General features: G+C 40.7%; 1 protein-coding gene across 6 annotated transcripts in view; it reads left to right on the top strand.

The window, feature by feature from the left end:
- Window positions 1-27,124, top strand: part of PTPRM (protein tyrosine phosphatase receptor type M) — a 784,719-nt gene that overhangs the window by 551,577 nt on the left and 206,018 nt on the right. For all 6 annotated transcript variants that reach the window (XM_019797919.2, XM_011222861.3, XM_034642281.1 and 3 more), the window contains one exon: window positions 16,651-16,783. In XM_019797919.2, coding sequence (XP_019653478.1) covers window positions 16,651-16,783 — 133 coding nt within the window. The remainder of the gene's footprint in view (window positions 1-16,650; window positions 16,784-27,124) is intronic.

Genomic DNA, 27,124 nt, shown 5'->3' with positions numbered 1-27,124 from the left:
TCTTTGCTCTCAAGGAGCTTACACAAAGGATCTTCGTTAGAACTAACATAAACAAACAAAAACACCCCAACATAAACAGTTGACTAAATATTCCACATCAATAACGTTTACTAATATCTGAACTGTTTGTAATAATGCTAAGTGTGTAATGAAATAAGTTAGCATATATTCAGTTGTGCTCCAAAACATGGTATCTGTATGATACCGGAGTCCTTCCCAGTGCCAGGAGCTTTGATTAAATCTTTTGAGAGAATTTTGGGTAAAAATGAAGGGAAGATAATGCCTCTGTTAGGCTTCCATATAAATAAAAATAGCCAAACTCTTCATTTAAGCTAATAATCCATTTATTGGAAACAGTGGCTGAATTTAGAACTACCATTTTCCAATTAATTAGGTATCCCAATTTTTCAGGTGCATTATCATATCAATATGGGTGACTAGCAGTTCATATGCTGCCCTGTCCTAGGCATTTTTTTTTTATTAAACAGTGAAGGGGGGATGTGTATACTATACATCAGTGCTATATATATTTTGGCCACGGAGGCCAATATAGAAAGTTACTGAGGAGAGAATTTGGTTGGAATTTCAGCATCTCTTATAAGGGTTGCTTGAGGATTCTAAAAATTTCCTTTTCAGCTGCAAAGAATGTAAAGTGAGGGGAAATTTTTATTCTTTCTGCAACACCAGCTGAATGCATTTTAATGGGCTGTAGTGTCACTGGTGATTTATTACCCCTTTTTGTTCTTTTATGTGTTATATTTGTCATTTTGCTATGGCAGTTTCATCTATAAAACAGTATAGTTACAAGAAAATGGTGAGGGGATACAGGACTGCCATGGGAGATTCTGTTGCTTTTTCCTTGTCATTTTGGGGAAGGAAATACTGAATCAAATGTCAAGCATTTAGTTTCAGAAATAATATATTTTAAAAGATGTATATTGCATCAAAATAGTATTGTTTTCCATTTTTGCTACATAAACTTAAGAATTTCTGTGTAACGATTTTCAATATAAGAGAACAACTTCATTTTTCAATATCCTTTTGTGTTTTCCCTTCTATCAGCAGAGTGATAAAGTAAAATAAAACAATGTATTTAACTGTCTTTTATTTGCTTTGGGCATAGACTGTTCAGTCTTGAAAAGCACAAATTGAAATTTTATATTTTAGAAAATCTACCTTTTAATTTCAATATGAATCTGGTGCATTGTACATGTCTGACACGGATGCTGCAAGTGAAGTTTTGAGCTCAAAATAAACCAAGCTTTTGGTAAGAGATTCAATACATTGTGAAGAAAAGAGTACCTACAGTTTGAAAAACAGTTTAAGATTTTTGCATGAAAGATTTCATATTGATGAATTGACTATTCTTGCCTTTTTTTTAAGGAAAGATAATTTAAATTTTATAGTAAAATTAAATTAATTCATCCTTGATATGAGTAAACATGGAAAAGGCCTGGATATTTTTAAAGTATTTATCAAAATTGAGTGACACTATCTGTTTCTGTAGGTCTTTCTCTTCACCTTGTGTCCAGCGTGGAACCAGGCACATAGTAGCTGTTCAGCAGCATCTCCTTGTTGATGGATACCAATCATGATATTTTGATTTTCATCCCTTGCTTTAGACAGATGTCACTACAGTTTAGAATATAAGGCATCAAGATTAATTCTGACAGCTTTAGGTGTAAGAAATCCATGAATTTTATTCAGAATTTGTAGGCAAAGGGCCATGTTCTGCTGTTGTGCAGTTAACTTTTGGGTTGGCTTTGAGCTAGTCTCTTATAAATAAGTATCTTTAGAATACTATAAAATATCAAGTATTTGTGAGAGGGTTTTTTAAAAAATATTTATGGGTGTGATCCAACATACGTAATCAGGATGGAAAGGCGTCAGAAATTCCGTTATCATCTTGACGTAGCAGTATGTAGGAGAGGCAGCAGATCCAGGAACTATTGAGGATAGAGCTAGAGTAAATGAATCTCACTGTAAAAGAAAGAGTCTTTATTTTACATGCTTTGCTGACCTTGTAAAAGAGTCGGGACAGTCAGAATGGGCAAGTGAAAGGGAGAAAAAGCACAGTCCTTTCAACAAGGACAGATTTCATTTCCATCTTGACAATATCAGTCAATGCCAAGATGTGTTCATCAGTGATTCCAGTGGGCTGAGAGGAAGGCCTAAAGTCTTTAAAAAATGGGCTTCTAAAATTCTAGCATGTTAAAATTCCTCACCCTCCACCCCCCCACACACACCTTTTAGAACTGTCATCGTTGCCAAGGTGAGAGGATCTCGGGTAATACCTGATTCCTTCTCAAACCATGGCATTTCTAGCTTAGCCACCATACATCCTCTTCCTTTTCTTTTACTTCTTTTCTGAACAGAAAACACATTGACTTTTTATTTGGAAATAATGTCAAACTTTAAGTAGCAAAAATAAAAATATCAGAGAATACTGGTATATCCTTTATCACATTCACCTGTATAAACATTTTACCCTATTTGCTCTATCATTTGCTCTCTCCTCACCTGCTCGTGTGTGCACACACACAGACAAAATTTTTTTTTTCTGACAGATCTGAGGACAACTTACCTATGTCATGACCCTTCACCCCTAAACATTTGAGTGTGTACTTGCTAAGGATAGGGATAGTCTATTATGTAACCATAGTAGAGTTATCAACTTGATGGGTTCACTTTAACTCAGTACTTTTCTTGTTGTAGTTTGTCAAACCTCAAATGCCCTTTGTGACACTGCCCTCCTCCACTACGGACCTAGTCTAGGATCAGTTATTTTATTTGTTTTTTATGTCTGGTCAGCTTTCTCTCTCTGGGAAAGCTGTCCTAGGGACCAGGGCAAGAGAGGTCGCTCTCCTTTGTGAAACTGTAGTGTCTATCTTGCCACTTTCCCATGTCAGATGCTTTTCAAATGAGAATCCATGATTTCATGAAGGTACAGGACCAAGGGGCTATCAGTTTACTTGATGATAAATCATTCAAAACAATATTCTTATTAAAAATCAATATGTCCTGGAGTAAAATGCAACATTTGCATGCTTTATTTGAAAAGACTGAACAATAGACTTCGAAGAAATCTTATGCCAGTGGTAGGAAGGTCACTTAGGGTAAACCTCAGGTATTTGCCCTCTCTCATCTGCTATTATGAGTAAAAGTGATGGAAAAGTGTAAGAATCACAGTCCCTTTGACCAGCTCATGGAGAACAGTGAGTTGAGGGCCCTCAGGTTTAGACTCTAGGTCATTTTCAAAACCACGTGGTTTCCGACGGCAGTTTTTAAACAAATCAGACAGGAATCTGGGCGTAATGAATTTCTGCACCAGATTTTAATAGGGTGGTTCACCCAGGAACTCTGGATCCAGTGCATATAATTCAGAAAACATTTACTTTAGTTTTTGTTGGTTTGTTTGTTGCATTTACTTTATATAGAAGGTAGTGAGTCCAAAGTCCAGGCTTTTGGGGCAACTCTCTTAAACTCTAAATATCAGCTTCCCTATCTCCAAAACAGATATTACTTTTCTTAGCCTCATGGTAGGCCTTGGGAGAATGAATGCAATGACAAATACAAAGGGCCTGCACCAAGCTGGCTCAGAGTAAAGAGGAGGAATTGGCAGTTGCTGGTAACTTCTTTTGTAGCTCTGTTGTCGTTATTCCAATAGAAGGTTGTTTTATGGCCCTCTGGTCTTTCAGGAGAACTAGGTAATTAATCCGGGCCACTGCCACTCCCAAATTTGAGTGCTGCAGCCCTTCTGAGAGGCTCAAAATTGAACTTCTGGGGAAATGAATGGATTTCTTGATGCTGTGGAGTGTGTTATTTACATGAACACCGTGTACATGCTGTGGTCTCCAGGAGCACCAGAGCGTGAGAGGAACGTTATTATTCTATCACATGTCAAGACCTGTGATGAGTCCCCCACAGAAGATATTTTCCATTTGCCTGTCTTTGGGATATAAACTGCATCAGTATGGCCCAGGCTATTATCTTGCTCCTGGCAATGATGGTGATGATGATAATGATGAAAAAGTTACTGTGTATTCAAAGACAACTACTTTATTTGAAGCAGTAATAGCCCAAAGCAATGTATAACCTATTCTGCTCTTCCCTGGAGCCCTGCACCACAGAATAAAATGCCTGGCTCCCTTTGTTGTCCTGGCCATTTGGGGTTCCTTTGTTCCTCACTGTCCTTGGTTTAAATGTGGACACCTCTCTTTGAATTGCCCTCCAGTTACATCCATTCTCCAGGGGGCATGAGAGGACTCATTTTAACAGAACTCCATTCAGAAAGCTTATAGATTATCTCGTTGAATAACGTTTTTAGACATTGAATATGAAGTTGGAAAAATACAGACTGCTTCTCAAGTTTTCTTTCACGTGCTGTTTTCATTTAACTGTCTCTGAGAAACAGTCTTTGCAAGTGAGCTTGGCACCTGCCTTAGAGTTAGTAAATGGCATCTGTTCAGCACATCTATCAGCATCTCTGATGAGTTTTCCCATTTACTCTAGTAAATATCCAAGTAATACATAACTTTAGCAATGTAATTGATGTGCAGTCTAATTTACGTATTGGTATTGCTAATGATGCAATTATTAATTATGGCTTATTATTAATTATAACCGTTTACTCGATTGGAGCTCTTGGTCAGAGCTCATACCGGCATATCAGCTTTTGCCTGGGATTTTGCTGTCTTCGCAATGGTTTAATTTTACTTATTTACTCAAGATTATATATGACTTCAGAGTAAACATGATGAGAAACAAAGCTGTCTTTGATATTACCAATTTGATGGGTTCTCTTATATGTCTTTGAATAATTTCCGTAGATACTGGTGTATATTTACGTACATGTATGCAGGCACATGCATGTGCAGATACCCATGTGGAGACCTCATCAGAGTGGGCTACGTGTGTCTTTTAGCCAGTTTAGAGGCTTAATAGAGAGAATTTTCAGATTTCCACCTTGTTTCTTCTATGAATAATAAGGAAGTTAAAAAATACTTCTAAAGTAGGGTCATAGAAATCATATAACCATTTTATTAAATGAAATTATTTTCAATAGTTTGAATCATGTTACCATTATCTTACTACAAGTTTCCCTCTTTTTTTTTTTCTTTCTAAAAACCCCCAGACCATTGTCATTGTTCTCCAGCAGAAATTTTGCTAGTTTAAAGACTTCTAAAACAAATTCCATATATGAAGGTGAAAAATGGCCTGTAGCTACTTAATCATTGCAAGTACTGAGTTCATAACACTTTATTCTTGACAGATACTCATTTCCTGTCTCTCTGATACGTACCCAGTTAACTTTCTCGTCATTGATGGATATATATTTCACTGCTTTAGTGCTGAAAATATAACATTTTGCCACTAGTATTTATTTCCATGCTCTTTCTTTCTATTAATCTCATTTTATCATTGATGAAGGTTTGGTCAGTGAAGTGGTAAGGACTTTGATCTGTCATCAACATACTGAGAAAACACTTCTGTGTACTGTCTCTTACGTGCTCAGTGGAACCAGTGTTCAGACATGTTCCTTCTGTCTCAGTATATTGTCTGGATGCCCATGGAAGGTCATCTGAAAGTAGCTGCAGATGCCTCTTTCCATTGTAATCTCCTCACTACATCCTGGGGACCAGTGGAGGAAAGACCACAGCACTGGGCCTGCTGTTGTCTTTACTTCCTTCCACTTCCACTTGTTTCTCTTGTTTCTTTCCTTTTATATCCATTGTGCTCTCCGAGAACTTCAACGTAAATGGAAAAAGAATAGGCAGGTTATGAAAAGAGTGCAATTCGGAATTGATTAATTGTGAGAGGTCTTCGATGCAGTAAAGGTGTTCTCACATGTACTTTGGATACATAATAAGATACTAGGTCAGGTCATAGGAGCGCCAAAAAGCCAAAACAGCTTTGTCCCAAGGGACTCATGTTAGTATGTGATGATAAAGAATTTACCAAAATGACTGAACTGAAGATTGAAAGTAAGTTCTATGCAAGGGGGGTAAAGCAAGGTTCTATAACAGTTCAGCGGAACAGAAAGTACTTCCTACAAAACAATCAAGAGCAATATTTGAGCTCGGTGGCCTTTGAAAGATGGGTATGATTTGAAACTATGAAAAGCGAGTAGGGGAATGTTTCCATGGAGAAGGAGCAGCAGGAGTCCTGAGAAGGGGGAAATGTTGGATGATGGGGAAAACTGAACATGTCCATTGGGTTGGAACATAGATGAGGGAAAGTATAAAAACAAAAGAAGGACATATAATTAGAAAAAGGGGTTGGAGCCAGCTCATGAAAGGCCTTGATTACCTTTTGATAGAAGCGTTGCGAAACTCTTGGTTTTTTTGTTGTGTTTTTAAATGAGTGACCTGATTAGAGCAATTCTTTAGGAAGACCAATATGGCTGTAATGTGTGAAAGAGACTAGATGGGATGTCTACGTGGGAGTCAAGTACAAAAGTCCAGAAGGGAAATGAGCCATATTCATGGCAATGATAATGGAGAAGAGATGAAGTATAGCATTTTTTTTACTTTTCAGAGATTGGGTGGGGAGGTGAGAACTGACCTGTGTAATGTTAGGTAACTCTTCTTCAACCCAAGGATAGAATGCATAAGCCTCCTTTGTAATATATTTCATTTTTATGTGCTGAGGGTCAAAAGGCCCTTTATGTACAAGTAAAGCTCATTTACTAGCTCTGACTTTTGTTGAGTACATGCTAAATTTTAGGCACTAAGCACATAGAGAGGAAAAGATGCAGCTTTTCTCTGTAAAAACGTGAGCTCCCATTCTTGTTCAAAAATATTTCGCATACAGACAAACACAGATCACATATGGTCATGATTCTCTTTATAAATACCTCCTATGTGTTTTAAGAGATTCATGCAGTAAAGACTTACCAAGTGACCACTGTGTTGAAAGCATTGTGTTAATCACTAGAAGTCAAAGGTGGATAAGAAATACTCCTTTCTTTTGAAAAGCTCCCGTGGAATACTGTATCAGGGCACCTGCTGGTCTTCTCCTCTGTTAGATAAATGATCTGAATCCCTTGTCTCTTTTTACATAGTCCTTCTTTTCTCCCCTGTTGGTCATTTGTGTTTCTTTTCTTTGATTCCTTTCCAGCATCTCTGCCCTGATCAGTGTATTGTGCTCTGGAAGGGTTATGTGCATGTCATTCCTCTGGTTCATTTCCAAGTCACACTGGCTGTATTACCAGTCCTATCTTTTCTGCACTTAGGCCCAGGAAGTCCCATGTCCTCATATATTTATCCTATTCTTCTTTCAGGATTTTAATTTTCCTTGTTGCATTGTTCTGCACTTCTATTGTTTGTTTGTTTTTCTTCTTCTCTTAGGCTCTTCTCCTCTTAGGCTTTTCTCTTTACACCTGATCAAGATGATTTTAAGCTCGAGTCTTGTCTTTCAGTGTGTTAGCAGTAGCCCTCCGCATTTGCTGTGTTGGTAGGGAAAGTTCCAATGCAGTGAAGCAGGAGTGAGCTTCACAGACATGTCTGGACTCAGCACATAGCTCCCTCACTTCCCCTCACGCTGTCTTAGGATAAGCTACTTATCCTGATCGTTTCTGCTGCCTTAGGGTCTTCATTTGTAAAATGGTATTGATTATACCTCGTGGTGAAATATTAAATAAAGTTATATGAGATAACTGGCAGGACTTCCAAAAGGTCAGCCTCCTTCCTTCCTATGGAATGTAGTAGTACCACCTGGGCAATCAGTGAACATTCCTTAAATTCCTTTGCAATTAAGGATCTCTTCCAATCTGTTCTTACTGTGGCAACTCATAAAACTAGGGCTTGATTCCATGAGGTTTTGCCTCTTAATCGTGTAAAAAGATCATCTAAAATAGTGCACTGAAAGAAATTTGCTAACTGATAAAGTGAGATATTAATGTATCAGGAGGTGTTTTAAAAATAATACAACCAAATTAAATATTTTTCCCATTCTGCCATAGTCTGCGAAAACCTTCCTCACGAATATTTAGGAACAATGAGGTTCTCAAGTGAGATTTTTTCTTCATGTTGTGTAGGGAATCACCTAGGGTGTTACATATAGATTCCTGGGTCCTACCTCAGACCTTTGATCTTGAGTCCCTTGAAAACCTAGTCATCTTCATGTTTCAAAAACTCTCCAAATGTTTTTAAACTCTCTATGATTGGAGAACCTGTATTCTAGGAAATATTGAACAGAATGACACAATGAATATAAGCCTTGTTTGTTAAAGAACTTCACTGTTTAAGGAAAAGTTGTATGTTTACTAAATGAGTATGGGGGAATGACATGATCCCACTCTCTCCTAAGACCCCAGGAATCCTCCTTACATTTCTGAGGGTTACCTTTTGGCTGTGTGAACGACACTTTCTGCTTCCAGTTTGCTAGACTCTGTACATTTTTTGAATCTCAGAAATACTGATTCTTCTAGCAAGCATATAGAATCTGTTAGGTATACTCACTTCTTGATAAAATAGTGAAGGAACAATTTTAGGCAGCAGGAAAAGCTACAAGGGGTTTTGGCAAACGGCTACTACTTTGGGCAGGAAACTGTGGTGATTCTTCCTTCCACAGGAATGATTTTTAAGAGCTAAACATAAGCTAGCTAGATCGTGACCCAAGACACAAAATCAGGAAGGAAATTAGAGGGACAGCAGATTTTTATTTTAATGCCTTTAAAGTTTAGTTTCAAACAAATCTCACAGGCTCATCCTCAAGAAACATCCACTCTCATTCCCTTTATGGATTATTCACTTTGTATGAGAAGTGAACACAGTTGATACCTTATTATTGACAAGTTGTTTCCTCATTTTATGACTTGACCATGATTTGAGAGATGCAAATGGAAAAAATAAGCCTATTTCATCAGAATAGTAACATCACTAATAATTCTCTTGAAACTTTTAGTGCCCAGACAGCAAGTGATAAGGCTTTGATAGATCATCTTACCCACAGGGTGTTGGCCATATCAATAAATGAAAGCAGTAACTGTCATGAAATTAGAACAAAAATAAAAAAAGTAGATTAATTTTTTAGAGACAGTATATATCAAACAATCCAGTATCACAGTTTTATATGAGAAATTATATTTCTGATTATTACTTGTAAGCCGTACATGCTCTGCATGCCCTACGGTGGAAATTAGGGACAAAGGAAGAGTTATAAATTCAGAAGCGTAATCAGGTTACAAATAATACATAAAGTGTGAATGTAGATTATTCCAGAGTAGTTGATTGACTTTGTATTCCCAGGAAGAAAAACAATAATACGTAATTTAAATGAAAGATCTAGGAGATGCTTTGCAATTATGTATAATGTTAAGGTACAGCTGAAAAAACTAAAAACAGACTGCAAGGAATTCTAATTTTCTGCACAATAAGACATGAACAAACTGTCTCATGGTCCTGTTTAAAACCAGGGTGTTGCTATTTTTAAGAAACAGAAAAGAAATCTACTTCTGCAAAAGGTAAAACAAAACAAAACAAAAACCTATGAAAATTAATTAAAATAGACTTTGTAGAGCAAAAAGTCATAAAAATGCTAGCACAGAGTGGCCGAGGCTTCTTCAGCTAACACTTTAGAACATCTTCTGGAACCGGAGCGCTGGGAAACACACTTGAGGAAACCGTCATCTTATGAATGTCCACAGCCGCCATTTTACTTTCTGCTTTTATTTTTCTTCATGTCTCATCTTGTAAGGTGTCTCAGCCTCCTCAGTTTCTCTTGTCAGTGCTTCCCATGGTTGCTGTCCTCAAAGTTTTTCTCTCCTTTGCCTCCAAATACCAAGAGTGGTATTTTGGTGTTTGGTTTGCCACCGAAACCATTTGCGTTGGTGGGAATGAAGTATTTTGTTGCTTAGATTCAGTTCAAACATCAAACCCAAACACATGTTTTCCCCTGCAGGAGGCCAACCACGTACTTCCATAAATGGCACCAGCATCCTGCTGGTGCTGGGCATCTGAGACCCGAGTGCGCCTGTGTGTAGCCGGTGGGGTGCCTTTTGTGAGCCCCTTGTGCTCACCTTTTAGTTCCACTTACCCCTTTAGATCAGACATTGAGGCTTCAGGCCCAGGTGAGGCAGTTGCCCTTCCAGTGGCCCCCAAATGCCTGGCTTCTCCTTCCCCCCCAAGGAGCCTGTGTAGTACTGCCCACTTACTCCTCTCAAGGCACAGCTCCGTTATCTTCTGCAGCTCCTCGTTTCTTATATTCAGTACAGGCGGTTCTAGCTGGTAAGCAAAGCCAGGAAGCAAACCATAAAGCCACAATTTCCCACGCCTCTCCTCCACTACTCCCAACCTGCACCTGGGCTTCAGCCCCGCTACATAAGGACGGGATCACAGAGATGTCTTTGCGCTCTCCACCTCTCTGTCTTGGCTTATGAGGCATCCTTTTGTTGGAATCCTCCCCGTCTTTCAGGCCCATTCATATTACAGTCTCTGGCAAGGAGCCTTTCCAAGCCTCCCTGTCCACCGCCCCCACATTGGGTTCTAGAGCTCACCCATGGCACTTCATGTGGCTTCTGGTGTTGTGCCCTGGAGGATAAGTGCCAGTCTTATCTCGAATTCCCCTACAGATACAGTTAACAACACTTGGAGCATAAAAGGTACTCAGTAAGGAGTTGTGACTTTGAAGAAGATGAAAACCAAGTTTAGCGTTACCACATGAGTAGGATTGCTCAAGCTAGTGTCCATTCCAGAAATGCTTCCACCATTAATTCCTGACCACTTTTCATGCCCCTGCCCACCTTTGAGATGTAACTCTGAGTAGTGTCATCCTCTGTCTTTTTCTTCTCCTCTTCCTCTTCTTCATCCTAGTTATAAGGAGTGAAGAGGGGGCCCTAGAGCTCTGTGCTCCTGGATAAACCCACAGCCCCTACCCCAACCCTCACATCTCACCATCCCAATCTGCCTTGAGACCATCAGGATTCATTGCATTATGCCTTTCTCAGCAAGACCAGGTATCTAGCTCTCCCTTTTCCCCCTAGTCCTTCACCCCTGTACCACTCAGTGCATCCCTGTGTCCTTCCTCTTTCTGCTGCTCAGAAGCCTCTGTGTCCTCTGGGACTCAAGCTTAGTCACCACTCAATCCCATATATCCACAGCCTCTCCCGTTCTCCTTTCCAGTGTTATTGGCAGCTATTCCAAAACTCCTCTCTCCCCAAATTACTCTCACCTTCTTCCTCATGCACAGTCACACCTCTCCCTCTTGCTTTCTCTGTAACTGGGGAAATGAAGCAGTCAGGAGAGCCCAGTTGAATGTTCTACCGCGAGACCCCCACATCTGCTCACCCTAAGGCCTCTGTGCTTGGCATCTCTGCTGTTTCTCTGGGTGAAGCGTCTGTCCTGTGGCTGAAGGCAGCCCCTCTCTTGGGCGCTGGGACCCATCCCTTCCTGCCCCTCCATGGAAGGACACTGCTCCAGCAGTCTTCCTTTTCTGCTGCCTTATCAGAATTTCTCTGTTGGGTCATAAGCATTAGCATTCAAAAATGCTGTATATTCTCCCATCTTCAAAACAAACAAACTTCCCTTGATCCTTACCTTCTTCTCTGGCTCATCCACACTGATGCCTCTTCCTCTGTCTGTATTCTCACTGACCCCGTCTTCCTTGCTGGTTTTCCTCCTTCGTCCATTGGCTGCTCCTTTTTGTCTCCACTACCGGTTCCTCCTTATGACTGCCCCCCCCCATTTGCCTCCTAAGCACCCGCATGGAGTCTCATGGTTTTAAATACCATGTTTTTGCTGACAACTCGCACATTTATGCCGTTAAATTACCTAGATCTTTCCCCTTTATTTCCAACTGCCTACCTGATGTCTCCTTTGGATGGCTAATACCTCAAAACTAGCCCCAAACCAAACTCCTCATTTCCCCACCTACCTCTCCACATTGCCCCTCTCACTTCTCCACATTTCAGTCGAGGGCAACACCACCTTACTCAGGCTGGAAGGCTGGCTGTTGTACCCAGCACCCTCTACTTCCCATATGTGGGCAAATGCTGGTGGCTCAACTGTCAAGATATATCTCAAGGTTGACCTTATCTTACCACCTCCACTGCCATAGTCTTATTCCAAACCACCCTAATCTCTTGCATGAATTATTGTAATAGCCTCATAACTGATATTCCTGTCTCCACCATTGACCCACTACAGTCTATTCTAAACACCGCTACCAGCATGACCAACACAAGCCAGATCGTGTCGCTCCAACACTCAGAATCCTCCCGTAGCTCTCCCGCGTGAAGAAAAAGCCAAGTCCTCCCAGTGAGCCATGGAGATGCCCCCAACTCTGACAACCCGTCCCACCACTTCCCCGGCTTGGTCCATTGCAGGCCCACCTCAGTATTCCACAATCCTATTTTGTACCTTTTAACTTTTTCTTGCTTTGCCTAGAATGCTTCTCCCTGGGTGTCAGTAGAGCTCCCTCCCTTCCCTCTTCCAGATCTCTGCTCAAATGTTGTTTCCTCAGTAATTCCTTCTCTGATCCCCCATCTCTGAGCTGCGCAGCACCTGCCCCACTCTTGAGGACCCCAGCCCGATGTGCAGTTTCCTCTGCAGGACAGCACTGGGTAATACCCTGCTGACAGAACTTGTTTCCGTCTGGGGCCATCCTTCCACACAGGAAGAGAACTTCCATGAGGACAGAGCTGTTCACTGTGATTTTCCTAACACAGTCTGTGGCACCGTTGGGGAACTCCATAAATTCCTGTTTAGTGTAAATGAAGAATACTGCTGATTTTCTCCCACATTCAAGGAGAAAGCCTAGCACTAGTCACCATTACACAGATGTTCTGGGCAGCCAGGATGTCCCTGAGCTATTCCTAATGTTCACTTTTCCTATTAAGAAGGCTTCCTATTTTCTCAAGGTGAGGCAGTCGTGATGCTGGGGCCACTTCGGTCGGTAGCCTCAGGCAGCAGTGATGGCTTTCGTGGCCTTCTGGGCTTGCATCCTCCAGCCTTCTGGAAAAATTTCTGCATCCAGTTCAGTAGTCAAAATTGGGCCCAAACCTCAAACCAGTAGCTGAGTACATCATGTTCTCAGCCCGGTGTGTGCTGTTATTTAATTTAACATCGAACACTGGGCCAAGACTCACTCTTTCCTGCTAAGTTGAAAACCAACTAAACACAGCATTGTATAAAATCATTCCCTTTCTTTTGAGATTTTTCACATGACATGTTATGTCTGTAACCGTACCTAATGCAAGTTCACTGCAACACCACCCTTTCTAATTTTCTTGGTCGTTAGACAAAACACCCATAGCCACCATTAGGAGTCAGTAGAGGAGGCATCTGTGAAGGTTATGCTCTGCATTTCAGCAGCCTGTCACCCTCCATCTACGAAATATTTAGCTTATTCATCATTTTTACGAATGTGTTCAAGCCTAGATAATGCCCCCTATTAAATGCATACATTTGAATATATTCCCTTTAAAAAGATCTAAACATGCAGTAAACTCTAAACAGAATGCACAGGAGAAGAGGGAAAAATGCCTTTCCACAAAGAATTAGAATTTGTACCCCAAAAAAAGGAATAAAAGTTCATACCATCAGAAACCTGGCAAGAAAATAACAAGACAGAGGAGAAAATATTATGAAAACAACTCTTTCGCCAAGCAGTTTGTAAATTATACTGTTAAATTCATAGATTTGGGTTGGGGGGGGACAAGCTATCAGTTGCAACCACATTCTGTCACAAATTATCATCTGTCCCAGGCTGACTGACAGCTCACAACCGCATGTTTCCAAAAAAACCAAAGTGGAGAAAAGAGCATCCTGTGGAAGGGGGTCATAAAGATAGACATTTCAGGAAAGGCTGGAGGGGCAGGGCAGGCAAAGGCAGGAATGGCTGGTACGCAGAGTGAACTTGGAATTAATGACGCACACCTCCATGAGATCATCTCAGGGGGGTGACTTATTGTGTTTGTGTTGATGCTAAACCGGGACATTCCAATCAATCCCTTCCTTCTGGCGTTCTGGCGCTGTCACCATGATTTGGTGGCCCTGCTGCAGGCAAAGGGAGGGCTGCTCACCAACAGCTCAGGGCCACCCTTGTCTCCCTTTCTGAGCTGCTCTCCCGTTCTGCATGATTGCCACCATAATCACCTTGCAACTGTGTCCTGCAGAGATAGAACATTTCATTTTCTTGACCTGCAATGTGAAATGAGTTAAAAGTAAGTGCTAAAGAATGATAATACTGCCCTTATGCTGGCTGCATAACAATGTACTTGTCTGCTTCCCAAAGGAATGAAAGGCTCAGCTTGGAGGGGGTCTCTTTTCCTGACTCAAAGATGTGTAGAGGATTCACCTGTTCTCATGGAGCGCAGGCAAAATTTTGGCTAAAGTGAAACATCACCAGTTGTTTAGTTAACAGAAGCATTCATGACCTTTAACAAGACAAACTCTCCCATACTGAGGGTTTACGATGTATAAGTTGTATCCGTGTTGTTTTTTATATTTCAGTATTTTAGGCTAAGTAAAGTATTTTCTATATTTCTTTCCCAAGTGTTGGCATAATTGAGTTACAAAGAAACTCAGTGAATCAGTTATTTAGAAAATTTATTTGGGCCACATGAAATCTACTAACTGGTGAGATCAATGGAATGGTTCCCAATATGCCAACATTTGGGAGAATGAAACCAATTTCATTTTATTTTTTTAAAATTAAGTTTTTTTAATTGAACAAAAGAAATCAAAATTGGAAAACATTGCCCCCTTTTTCACTTTTGTGAATTTTATTTATTTTTTTAAAGATTTTATTTATTTATTTTGACAGAGAAAGAGAGAGATTGAGCACAAGCAAGGGGAGTGGCAGGCACAGGGAGAAGCAGGCTTCCTACTGAGCAAGGAGCCAGATGTGGGACTTGATCCCAAGACCCAGGATTATGACCTGAGCCGAAGGCAGACATTTAACCAACTGAGCCACCCAGGCTCCCGCTTTTGTGAATTTTAAATGTTTATTTTTATATGGATTTTTTAAAATTTTTCATCTTGTTATAACACACATTTTATCTTTAGATCTTTCTTAGCAATTTATTTAATGTATCAATAGCCTGCAACTCCACCACTTGGTTGTGCGTTCCGTGGCATATTGGAGCGGTATACGTAAGATGTAAATATACTAAAAAATAGTAAACATTAACAGTTTCAAGTTATCTGGATAACTAGTGTGAGGGATATTCATTCAAAGTAGCAGGACATCCTCCTGAAGTTATCAGAAATAAAAATGACCTGAAACAGGTTGTGCAGAAGGGTTTGTATTTAATAAGGTGTGATGTTTACATCACGAGGCTGTCATGACGATTATCACTTTGATGCAAAGTCATCCTCTGCCTTGTGTGTCTCCCCAGTCTTAACCAGCTTCATCAATCTGATGGCCGCAGCTGGGTTCAACAGGCAGCATCATATGTAAAATCTTAACAGGAATAACTTTTGAAAGAAACGTAGTTTATATGTTTCCAATGGAAGCAGATGGAAAGTGAGAGCTTGACACTCCCCATTTCCCTGTGATGATTCATCTGAGGATAAGCCCAGTCTAGAATGCACCAGGCACAAGGATGGCTAAGTTTTCCAAGAATCAGGAGAAGCGTGAATGGAAATCCCAAGGAAAGGGTAGAAAGGGCTGGTATCAATATTAAATTTTAATTATGTTTTCTACCAAGAAAACCAAGACAATTCTAAGGCGAGAAATTTGGATATAAAATTCCTACTTTCGGAATGATCTCTCCTGACCCCTCGTGAGGGCAGTGGTATGATGGCTCAGATGTTCAACACTGTCACGTTCTGATTCAAGAGGCTAGAAGCCCTTAAAAAAAAAAAAAAAAAGGATTCTGCTTAGTGAATTGAACATTACATTCCTAATATTTTTTCGTCCTGAACTCATTTAGCAGAGGAAATGGATATTTCATCAGACATGGATTTGACATTCCATCACATTATACTGTAAACAGGACAAACGGTGTTTTGGAAATGGGGAAGCAGGCGAGCTAAGACAGTAGCCACTGAAGGCTCTGGTTATCTCATTTAAACAGATATTAAATGTGGGTGCCAGTAGTGTGATCATCAGCTGCTTCCCACTTTGTGAATAAATTGCTTAGAAGGAGTCTTTTGCCTACCAGATGTGACCTAGATTTAGATTTCCAAAGGCAGGGGAAAATCTCTATTGTGTTAAAAAACAATTGCTGGTAAAATGCATGGTAAATGAGCTTATCGCACTTTTCCAGGTGTTTGGGCTAATATGTTATGGAATTACTGCTTCACTTATGAAAAATAATTGAGGAAAATGTTCCAGCAAATCAAATTTGGTTAGAGGCTTAGGATAGCTATTGTGTTGTTAGCAAGTTTTTAAATGGCAAAAAGAGCAGGGAGCCAATAGAGATAATAAAATATAAAAAAACTGTTTGAGAAGAGTCTCTTAGAAAAGGTCAGGCATGGGTGTGCTATCCGACTTATGTTATGGTTTCGTAAAATATCGAAGAACAATATGAACAATTACCTCCTTTCAGTGCATACGAAAGCTGTTGAAAAAAATCAAAAGCTTGTCTGTCTGCTGGCTCCGATAAGTCTTCTTACTCTGTTAAATGCAGCATAATTGTTAAACATGTAACATCGTTATTCCCTTACCCACCGCCTGTCCTTTCCCATTTCCTTCCACCTTCAGGAGCTGCCACCCCGAAGCCAGTCCCAGAACCCGAGAAGGAGACAGACCACACAGTCAAAATTGCTGGAGTCATTGCTGGCATCTTGCTGTTCGTTATTATATTTCTCGGAGTTGTGTTGGTAATGAAGAAAAGGTGAGCCTCCTAGCTGTGGCTGGAGATGTGGTTCCGTCCCATTGTTTGCCAGGTTGCTTCATGCATGTGAAAATATTCAGTCATGGAATTGGTTTTGAAGACACACCTGTGACTCTGATTGTTGGTATTTTTCCTCATCTAGCGTTCAGGGTTATGGGACAAAATTTAGCGTAATGACTGTGGTGTCGTATGAGTTTGCCAAGCATATCATGCCAAGGTAACGTAAGACGATGCGTCTTCCCACACGTCGGTGCATAAAGCTCTGCAGAACCTCTAAAGACATTTATTAACCAGGGAATTTTTAGTGCTGATTACTGGTGTATTAATGCATTTGATGTTCTTGAGGACACGAGAAACGAAAGTTTTCCTTCTCATTATAGTGAACATAACAGTGATGACCAAATTTACTGAGCCAATGTTATGTGCAGGCACCATGCTAGGGGCTTAATCTACACAACACCCCGTGAGAAAGAGACTCTCAGAAACAGCCGTACAGGAGCGCAGGCCACGGTATGACTCGGGACAAGCAGAAAGCACGGTGGATGTTGTCAGACTGCTCTGTCTAGCTGAGGGGCGGTCTGGGGGAGCAGAAAACCCAATGCGACTATAACAAGCAATCCTCGCCTCCCACACTTGAAAAATATACTGTGCCTTTTGTGTTGTAGAAATGAATAGAAACTTAGGTAATGGTACAGTGTTCAATTTCTATAAAAATTATCAACATGGAAATATAGATAGTAAGTGATAGCTTAAATTTTCCCAAAAAGAAATAATACTCAGATCTTAATCCTTTTCTCTGTGGTTTAAAAACAATAACAGAGTGGGAGTAAAGTCATGGATGGAGGTAAGGATGGAGACATCAGCAAAGCAAGGTCTTGAAGGTCTTGTCTGTCATCTGAGAAGGATGGACTTGGTCCAAAGATCCACCGATGGCCTTTAAGCAGGTAGTAATGGGATGTCATTCTAATCTCGGATCACGCTGATGTTAGGATCGAGCACAGTGAGGAGGGAAAAGAACTCAAGTCAGGAGGAGCAGTTGGGTGAAGAGGGGGAAGCTTTAGAAATATTAGGAGGTAAGTTTTAGTGGCCATTTGGAGGCCCAGTTTAGTGGCGCAGGGAGAAGGAGCAACATAGAAAGAGCCTAATTCCTGGCTTGGACAACTTAGTGGAGATGCTACCATTCAGAAAATGTGCAATGTGGAAAGAAGAACATATGTGGAGAGTGAAGACTGGGGAGGTAGGCGTTGCACTTTTTCAGTTCACTATTCCTGTGAAGTTCAGTGGAAACTTCCCTGGGCAGTTGGATGTGCTGGTGTGGACCCAGAATAACACTTTCCACAGTCTAAGTCATCAGCCTAGGCGGAGCTGAAGCCCTGGGTTTGGATGAGGTCTCTCAGCATCACCGCAGAGTGAGAAGGAAGTCAAGGAGGAAGACAAAACCTCGGGTAACACAGTATTTAGAGTGTGAGTTCATATCCACATACATATACCTACATATGCATCTCTTCTTGCCTTGTCCTTCATCTTCTGTGTATTGTTCTGCTTGGGCCCCAGGACAAACCTTTGCTCTGTCCCAGCCGCACATGGTACTAATGGGCCCCCATCGTTGGAGCTCTTCCTTCCCACATGCTCTACATCCTCCTTTCCTTTCTTTCTCTACCATTCAATTTCTCTCCTTATTTTTCTTTCCATTTTTTTCCTTCTGATGAGAGATTTTAAGATCTACTCTTTTAGTGGGGCACTGGGTGTCTCAGTCAGTCAAGCATCTGCCTTCGTCTCAGGTCATGAGCCTGGAGTCCTGGGCTTGAGTCCCACGTCAGGCTCCCTGCTCAGCTCCTGGGGAGTCTGCTGCTCCTTCTCCCTCTGCCCCTTCCCACCCCCACTTGTGCTCGATCTCTCTGTCACATAAATAAAATCTTAAAAAAAAAAAAAGACCTACTCTCTTAGCAACTTTTAAACGTGCAACCCAGTGTTGTTAACTATGGTCACCAGGCTGTACAAGAGATCCCATGACCTATTAGTCATATAATGGAACTCTCTTCATTTTTAATTCTTTTTTTTTCTTTTTGTTTTACTTATCTGTAACTTTTTCTTTATCCCTCTTTTCTTCTTCTCTGGCTATTTATCTCTTTAGTTCTTGCCCCCTCCATGTTTCTTTTTTTATTTCTTCTTCTCTTACTTCTCCATCACCCCTGGGCATTTTTCTCCTGGATGCCCTGCATTGCTCCCCACCCTAGTGTTTATGCAGATAGCTTCTCTCTGCTACTGGTTGGTCTGTGTTTTTCTAATATCGATCAGTATAAATTTAAAGCAACACTAGGCCTTTCCATGTTTGGGTATTCAAACTAAACATTTTGAAGAGATTTATTTTTAGTTGAGGGAATGTGTTGGATTTTTGTGTCATCTGGCAAACTCTCTATGAGGAATAGCCTGAGACTACTAATCCAGTTGCCCTTGTGACCTTACCTAATGTCATTTCATCCTCCAGGGGTCTATTTTTGCTGGGTTAATTCATTATTCTACCTAGGTCTCTCAGGTAGTCATGGAGGTTATGTTATAAATTATGCATTTGAAGAACTTGCCTATGGTAACATATGGTCTTGATACAACATTAGACTAAATACCAATAACTCATAACAAATTTACATGATTATTTCCTAGGTACTAATCTGAAAAGGGTTGTTTCCACAGCACATACCACTTTTGTATTTGCTTTTTCTGAAATACAGACTATGCTCTCCGGAAGGTAAATTTGCCAATATATCATGCCTATAAATACAAAACTTGTAAAATTTAGACCTGAACAGTCATGTGGTACAAACTTTCATATTCAAGCAATTCTTAAAAATTCTGATTGTTTGGGTTTTTCTCCAAAATTTTAGTCTAAATTTTAAAAGCTGTATTTTTAAGTCATAAACATGGATAAGTTGCAGGAGTATCATTGATATGTAATAAGCCACATTGTTTGGTTAGAAGAACACTGAATTGATTTTTTTATTGAGGCCTAACTGCCGTATAACATTACATTAATTTCAGGTGTACGACACCATGATTCAGTATTTGTATATATTGTGAGCTGATCACCACAATGAATTTAGTTACTCCCTCACCACCTTTTGACCCCCCTGCCCCCACTTTGCTCACCTCCCACCATCCCCAGGAGAATACTGACTTTAGATTTCTAGACCTGTATTTTAACTACGTTTGTGGTTCTAAACTTCTCTGGGCCTTAGTGTCCTCATTTGTAAGTTGAGAAAATTATACTAGATGATCTCTGAAGTCTCTCCCACTTCCCAGGTTTTCTCTACGCCGCAGCCTCTGACGACACTGTATGTGTGCGATTCTGGAAGTGCAGTGGGCTGCTCATTGCTGTATTTCATTGTTTGAACATAGCCTCTAGTCCTTCCAAAGACTGTCTGGGTTCGGTCGGCTCAGGTCTAGAAGTGTGACTCAGTGAATGGCTTATCTTTTAGCCCTGTTTCCCCCCATCAGACAGGAGGCCCTCAATTAAAAGGAGGGAGCAGGAAGGAAAATGGAAACAGTAAAGGAGAGAGAGGGAAGGAAAAGAACTGCCCCAGGCGTGGGCTTCAGTATGTCATTAGTCATTTTTGCTGGTGAAAGCCTGATGCTAATTGGATTCCAGTTCTCTTCCTGCACAGGCTAGTTAGTTCCCAGTGCTTCTGCCCACAGCACTTGGCGTCAGCCAACAGGACTATGCGGCACTGGTCATAAAGACCGACTGGGCCCAGGAGAAAGTGTGGTGGAACGCGCTCATCAGTATTTCTGGAAATATGATTGGAAGTCTGTCCTGCTGAGGGAAAGTCACTAGTTAACCATCTGTGTTTGTCAACATGCTGGGCCAGATGGGCCTGAGCTTCTGGGAGTCGGGGGGACAGCAAATTTAGTTGGGAGGCATTGCCAATTATTAGCTTAGCTAAGATCATGTTGCTTTCTGAAGGACTGGCCTTCTATAAAAAGTAGTTGCTGAAGGTAGGCCTCCAGTTAGAATAGGTAAAATCTGCCCAACTCATGCTGACTCATGGAATTCTCTGACATCAAGGGAATAATGACTAAAAACAGAGATAACCCTCACTTTCGTTTGGCTATAATGTTTTACAGACCTAGCACAAATGAATGACTAGTTGTTAATTTCTTGATGAATATTAATCCATTTGAGCCTTGCTTGGACTAATATGATATGAAACCACCTTTTCCTTAAAAACTGTTACAGGGGCGCCTGGGTGGCACAGTGGTTAAGCGTCTGCCTTCGGCTCAGGGCGTGATCCCGGCGTTGTGGGATCGAGCCCCACATCAGGCTCTTCTGCTATGAGCCTGCTTCTTCCTCTCCCACTCCCCCTGCTTGTGTTCCCTCTCTCGCTGGCTGTCTCTATCTCTGTCAAATAAATAAATAAAATCTTTAAAAAAAAAAAAACTGTTACAAAACCTTTACATTTAATTTTATCTGATAAGGAAAGCAACTTATTATTATTTTCTCTTTCCCCAAAATATTTGTTCTTTTGAGGGTGCATGTTTTGATGCAGCAAATGTTAAGAAAGGGCATAAGATGGATATGAAATTAAAGTTTCATAGAGTCATATGACAATTACAGCTGACTCTTGAACAATGTGGGGGTGAGGGGCACTGAGCCCCCCCATGCAGTCAAACATCCAAGTATAAGGGCTCTCCCAAAACTCAACTACTGATAGACTACTGTCAATTGATAACACAGTCAATTAACACATATTTTGTGTGTTGTATGTTTTATATAATGTATTCTTAAAGTAAAGTAAGCTAGAGAAAAGAATGTTATTAAGAAAATCATAAGAAAAATAAATTTACGCTACTGTATTATATTTAAAAAAACAAACGTGTAGAAATAGACCCACGCAATTCAAACCTATGCTGTTCAAGGGTCAGTTGTATTCTCAAAATTAATATAAAATAAGTTGAGCAGGAGATACTTAGTGTTTATCATTTTTCATCCATGTATAATTAAATATATTTGTGAAAATGAAAATACCTTCATTTCAACATTTTTCATAAGGAATAATTTATCTCAATAACATGTTTGACAGAATTTAGCATACAAGCGCCATCAATTTTACTCTGATTAATTATATTTACCATTGTTTCTAAAATCGCTATAGATCTTTTAGAAATTTGAGGACATTTGTATTAATTACAATACTATTTCTGTTTTAGCTACTGTGGTAAACAGAAATTAGAGAAGTTGTGGCTATATGAAAATAATTAAAGAGATATGCATTCTTGGTCAAAACAGCAAATGTTAGCTGTTCAACAACGTGAACACCTGTTATAGGTAAATGTGACTATTTTAATCCTGAAGCACGAGACCTCTACCTCCTTTCCAGGACATATTGTAACAAGTATACATTTTGCAAATGCAGCACATGTCATTAAATATTTAGAACCTATTCTATTCTATTCTAACAATACTGATACCAAGGGAAAAAACTCAATAAAAATAGGAAGTATTTCTGAAGACATCATGAAACAAAAAAGATAAGAGAGAAAATTTGATGAAAGCCCAGTTTTCAAAGAGATGCCTGCAGGATGTGGCTGGAGGCAAGTTGACATTATCTATAGTTCTCCTGCTATACCTGTTTACATATGCGATAGGAATTTTTTTCCACGATAGCTCAGTGTGAGCTGAATTCGGAAGATGTCTTAAGTGTGGGTGCTCTATTCAAAGTCTTGTTTCAAAATCACATTTTGTGAAACCACATTGAGAGAGTCGTACGTAGACATTGCTGTGTGATTATTATTTAGAATATGTGCACTTGGTAGGCAGCCATATAAATAAGCAGACGCTGAGTTTTTCTGCTCTGGCACATGCTCTGGCATGCAGGAAGCAGGGTAGCTGGGTACACAGATAACTATGGACATGTCATCCTAATCTATCAGTCAGCTAATGTCCTTCTGTTTTCTAGATGGCAACTGGATAGGTTTGTGGTACAGAGGTTAAGTTAAACAAACTAAGGCCTCCTCTAACCCAGACTTTATGTGATTATCCTAATAGCTCCTTTATCCTCATAGCCCCTATATTAGCTGCTGTTTCTGGACTCAGCCTAATTAATGGGTTGACTGTGTTCTCTTATGTTCTAGTAATAAACAGCTCTCTTTGGGAGCTGTTTGTAAGGAAGATTTTATTTTAAATGGGAGGATGGGGAACACAGGCACCAAGATGTAGTTGATTTCCATTTTATAGGAGGAAGGTGTCAGAAGATGGTCAGGGGTAGCACTTGAGCTGTAGAATCCTACGGACCTGGTTTGAATCCCAGCTCCGACTTGGTAGCAGAGTAAAATTGGATGAGTTACCGACCCTCTCCGAACTCAGTTTACAATGGGAAATGTGCGGATGGGGCTACTGTGTACTTCCTAGGGGACCACGAAGATTAAGATAACTCGTACATGTAGCTGGTGCTTGATAAATAATAGCACAGCGGCCCAGGAGTTTGGAAAGTTGCTCAAGATGACAGAGGTAGTACGGGGCAGAGCCTCGCGTAAGTCAGGTCTGTCTGATAGTTAACCACTCTGCTCCACCGTGCACGGCCAGGGTGCTAAACTCAGAGACCCCTCTTGCTCTGTGAATACCCAGGTACTGTCTGGATGGATTCATTGGAAACGGCATTGCCGTCAGCTTGCGGCAGCTAACCGTTGCTGTAAGTCTGCAAATACCCGAAACGTGGCCATCGGGTTTGAGTCTTCTTTTTGAGCCATCACAGGAAGAGAGCTAAATAAAAGCTTCTTCCACTCCTGCCTTCACAGAAGTGTTTTGTAAATCCTTCCAGGAACGCGTATTTCATGTCATTTTTTCAGCTGTTACGTTTACTTCGGGTAACTCACGGCAGTGAGGGTGCCGTATCCTTGTCTGCTTTAGTGGCTGAGAGAACGTTGCTACGTTTGACAGTGAGCCGGGAAGCAAGGGAGTGTTGTGCTCCCGCCTTTCCTCCTCGGAGACAGACTCTGGAGACAACTGCCTGCATGCACTCCTGGGCTCTGTGGCTTACAAGCTGCGTGACCACGGGCAGGCTGCGTGGCTTTGTGTCCCTCGGTCTCTGCAGCTATATATACCAAGGGCATAACAACAGTACTTACCTCGTAAGAATGTTAGAAGAAGAAAACGAGTTCTTACCGTCGAAGTGCTAGCCCCCATAAATATTAACTGTATTAATAATATACATAGTCTGCTACTTTAGAATATGAGCTGAGTCTGCTCAGGCGCCTGCTCTGTGAAGAGGAGGGCTGCAGTATGGCTTACAGAGACGTAAGCCACCGTCCTGGGGCATCAGTACGACCGCTCTTGGGGATTTCTCTCTAAGCCCCTGATTCTCCTGAGTGCTCTTGGTCTTGACATTCAACACAAATACTTTGTGTATCCAAACCTGTGAGACCCAGACCCAGTAAGGGGCTGAGTGGTCTGCCTCTGGGGTCAGACCAAAAGGCCAACATCACTCTTCGGAGAGCTGAATAGTGTTGTGCCTCTGTTTGGACTCCCTGCACCTGCCTTGGCTCCTGCTCGGCCAACTCCCTCAACTCCCGCAGGTCTGGGTCAGCCTGCAGAGCCATCTGGAGTGTGGACCCTCCCGCCTTGCCACCAGGCACCAGCCCTGAAACTGCACAGTTGAGCAGGGTGCTTACCAGCCATCTCGGGGTAATTGTTCTGCCGATTGGTATTTCTGATGCCTGGACTTTCCCACACAGCTCCTTTTATATCCTATACCCATTTGCATAGCTTCCTAAAACTTGTCCTTCTTAAAACTTCTCTTACCTCTGAAGCTCAAGTTTGACAGTACCTAGAAGGGGGTTAAGAAGGAGTTGCATATTTACCACTAAAATTGACAGTTCCCCACAGCTGATGTCCCCAGATGGTGTGCATGGATACTCCCAGGTCAGTCCCACCCAGGCCGTCCGTGTTCTGTGGGGGGTAATAGAATATATATATATTTTATTTTCAAGTATACCATTGTCTAACTTGACTTCTTTGGTCAAGATTCCTGACCCAGTTCTTCTAACATAAGTCTAAATTTCTTTTTTAACAAGGAAAGGAGTTATATCTGGAATCTTTGACTTAGATTCATTTATAGAAAATCACATAAAGTTAAATTTAAAAAAGAATAGAGAGGGACTACTAAGATAATGAGAAGAGGAATACTTCTCTCTCTCTCTCTCTCTCTCTCTCTCGGGCAGACCTCAGGTGCAACACTGCATGAACTGGTGTATGGAGGTGAATAGGAAAAGGCTGGTTTTGCCCGGTCCCCTCACAGTGTGTCTTTGAAAGTGCCCAGGGCTTCCCCAGATCCATTGGAGGTAGTTTTTGTTGCTGTTATTCTTATATACACTGCTTCCCTATCGGCACTGCTGTGGGAGAATGAAAGTGGAGCTATTTTTATGGGTTGTACTGCAACAAGCAAAACTTGACTGACTTATTAAATTCAACATATTTCTATTTGTTTGTGAAAACAACACAAAGCAGAAAATGGGCAAAAAATGTAGCCCTGGTTGTCGTATCTAAGAATAGCCCATTTGCTTGCTCAGGTGCACGCACAGGCTTGAACTAGGCTTCTGGAAGTTAACTCTGGTTGCTCAGCGACATGAAGCAGCCCCTGCTTGAATGCCAGAATCCCTTCCAGTTTGCATGCTGGGATTGGTGCTTTCCTTGCTCACCTCTCATTGCAGAGCTCACATACACTCTCCTTCCAGGCAGACTCTTGAGTTACCTGGGTCCCATCTGTCTTTTCTATTAGACTAGAACATATTAAGTTCTGTGGTGTGTTTTTTTCTAACCGGTTCTGACACCCTGCTGTCATGCCCTGCAAGGTGCTTTGTGGTAGTGGATGTGTAGTGTGTTTCACAATTAGAGACAAAAACTCTTATTTAATGCAAGCCCTTCCGTGCAACACTGGACTTTGAATTGCTTTGGCTTCTTATTTATTTGGGAGATGTAAGTTTTATAATAGCATAAGATATTTTTTACATTTTCTGTAGTGTGGGCATTCTGGTGGACAGATTCCCTACTTTTAGTAGTGAGAATAATAATTATTTACATTGTTAATTTGACATATTAAAATAATTTAAATGAGTAAAGATATTTTTAAATTCAGATACAGCTTAATTAAAAGGAAATGAGTTCATAACTATCATTTACTTAAATTATTATTTATTTTTAAACTACCTCTAAAATATTTTTTTATAAAGCATGTACTCCTTTAGATTGTTTTCACAACCAACAACAATTGGGATAAAAATTATATTAAAAATATGAATAAACAGCTTCAGGATAAATTTCTTTGATACCATGAGCATGGGTCCTAAATAAATTAAAATATCCAGTTTGTTAGTCTTCCTTTCAGTGGGTTTACAATGGAAATGTTCAGACTCCTGTCTTCGGTAGGTCTGCCAGGGCTCTTTGAAATTGATTTGGGTTTTCTAATCTCCAGCCCTTTGGCTGCTGATAGCTCTCCCACTGCATCCTTGTATAGAATTGTGCCTTTGACTGTGCGTCTGATAGGAGCGTATGATAAACATTGGTTCACTGTCCTTATTTCAGTAAGAAAACATTAACAGAAACAAAATCATTTACTGAACAGCTTAGTGGAAGTATATAGTTCCTGGAAACTATCAAAATGGCCTTTATTTTTTTCTGACTTGCCTAAAAGCCTGGGTGGTAGGTTTGGAGTCAGCACTCAGTCACTGAAGAAATTGGCCACTCCTCAAAGAGAATAGGTCAGTTATCAGTGCCTAATTCGTAGGTATGGCCTTAACCTTTACTAAAAGGGAAGGGAGGGGAAATCTCAGAAATATAGTAAGATTTTGAAAATGAAGTGCTGACATAGCATTCACCGAAATTCTTAACTCAGTGGCTGTCATCTGGGAGTAGTATTGCCCCCTTAGGGGACACTTGGAAATGCACGAGGGTGTCTTTGCTGAGAATAGCTTAGTTGAAATTTCATCTGGTGGTTTGTATAGTTTTGTAGATACAATACTCAAGATGTTTCTTTTATAATTTGTCAAGTTAGGGTTGACTCAGAGCTCTGGTCTTAAAGGTCACAGTAAGTACAGCCTAAAGGTCACAATCAGCACTGCCTGTAGGGCCTGTAAAGATGACCCAGGTGAGTAAAGGTGAGGCCCTTGGTGCAGAGTATGTCTTGGGAAGGCACCTGCCTTTTAGGTTCAGTCAAGTATACCTCAGTGACACAGATCTTTCTGCCCTTTCCACCCCCAGGGAAGCAAGAAGTCTTCATTTCTTTCATTAAATCTTCTCTCTTTTTTTTTTATTATTGGCAAATAATCCATCTTTAAATTTAAATTTTGGCCAAA

The sequence above is a fragment of the Ailuropoda melanoleuca genome, chromosome 14 (assembly GCF_002007445.2).
Source record: "Ailuropoda melanoleuca isolate Jingjing chromosome 14, ASM200744v2, whole genome shotgun sequence".
Lineage (NCBI taxonomy): Eukaryota > Metazoa > Chordata > Mammalia > Carnivora > Ursidae > Ailuropoda > Ailuropoda melanoleuca.
This window is presented reverse-complemented; position numbering and strand designations above follow the sequence as displayed.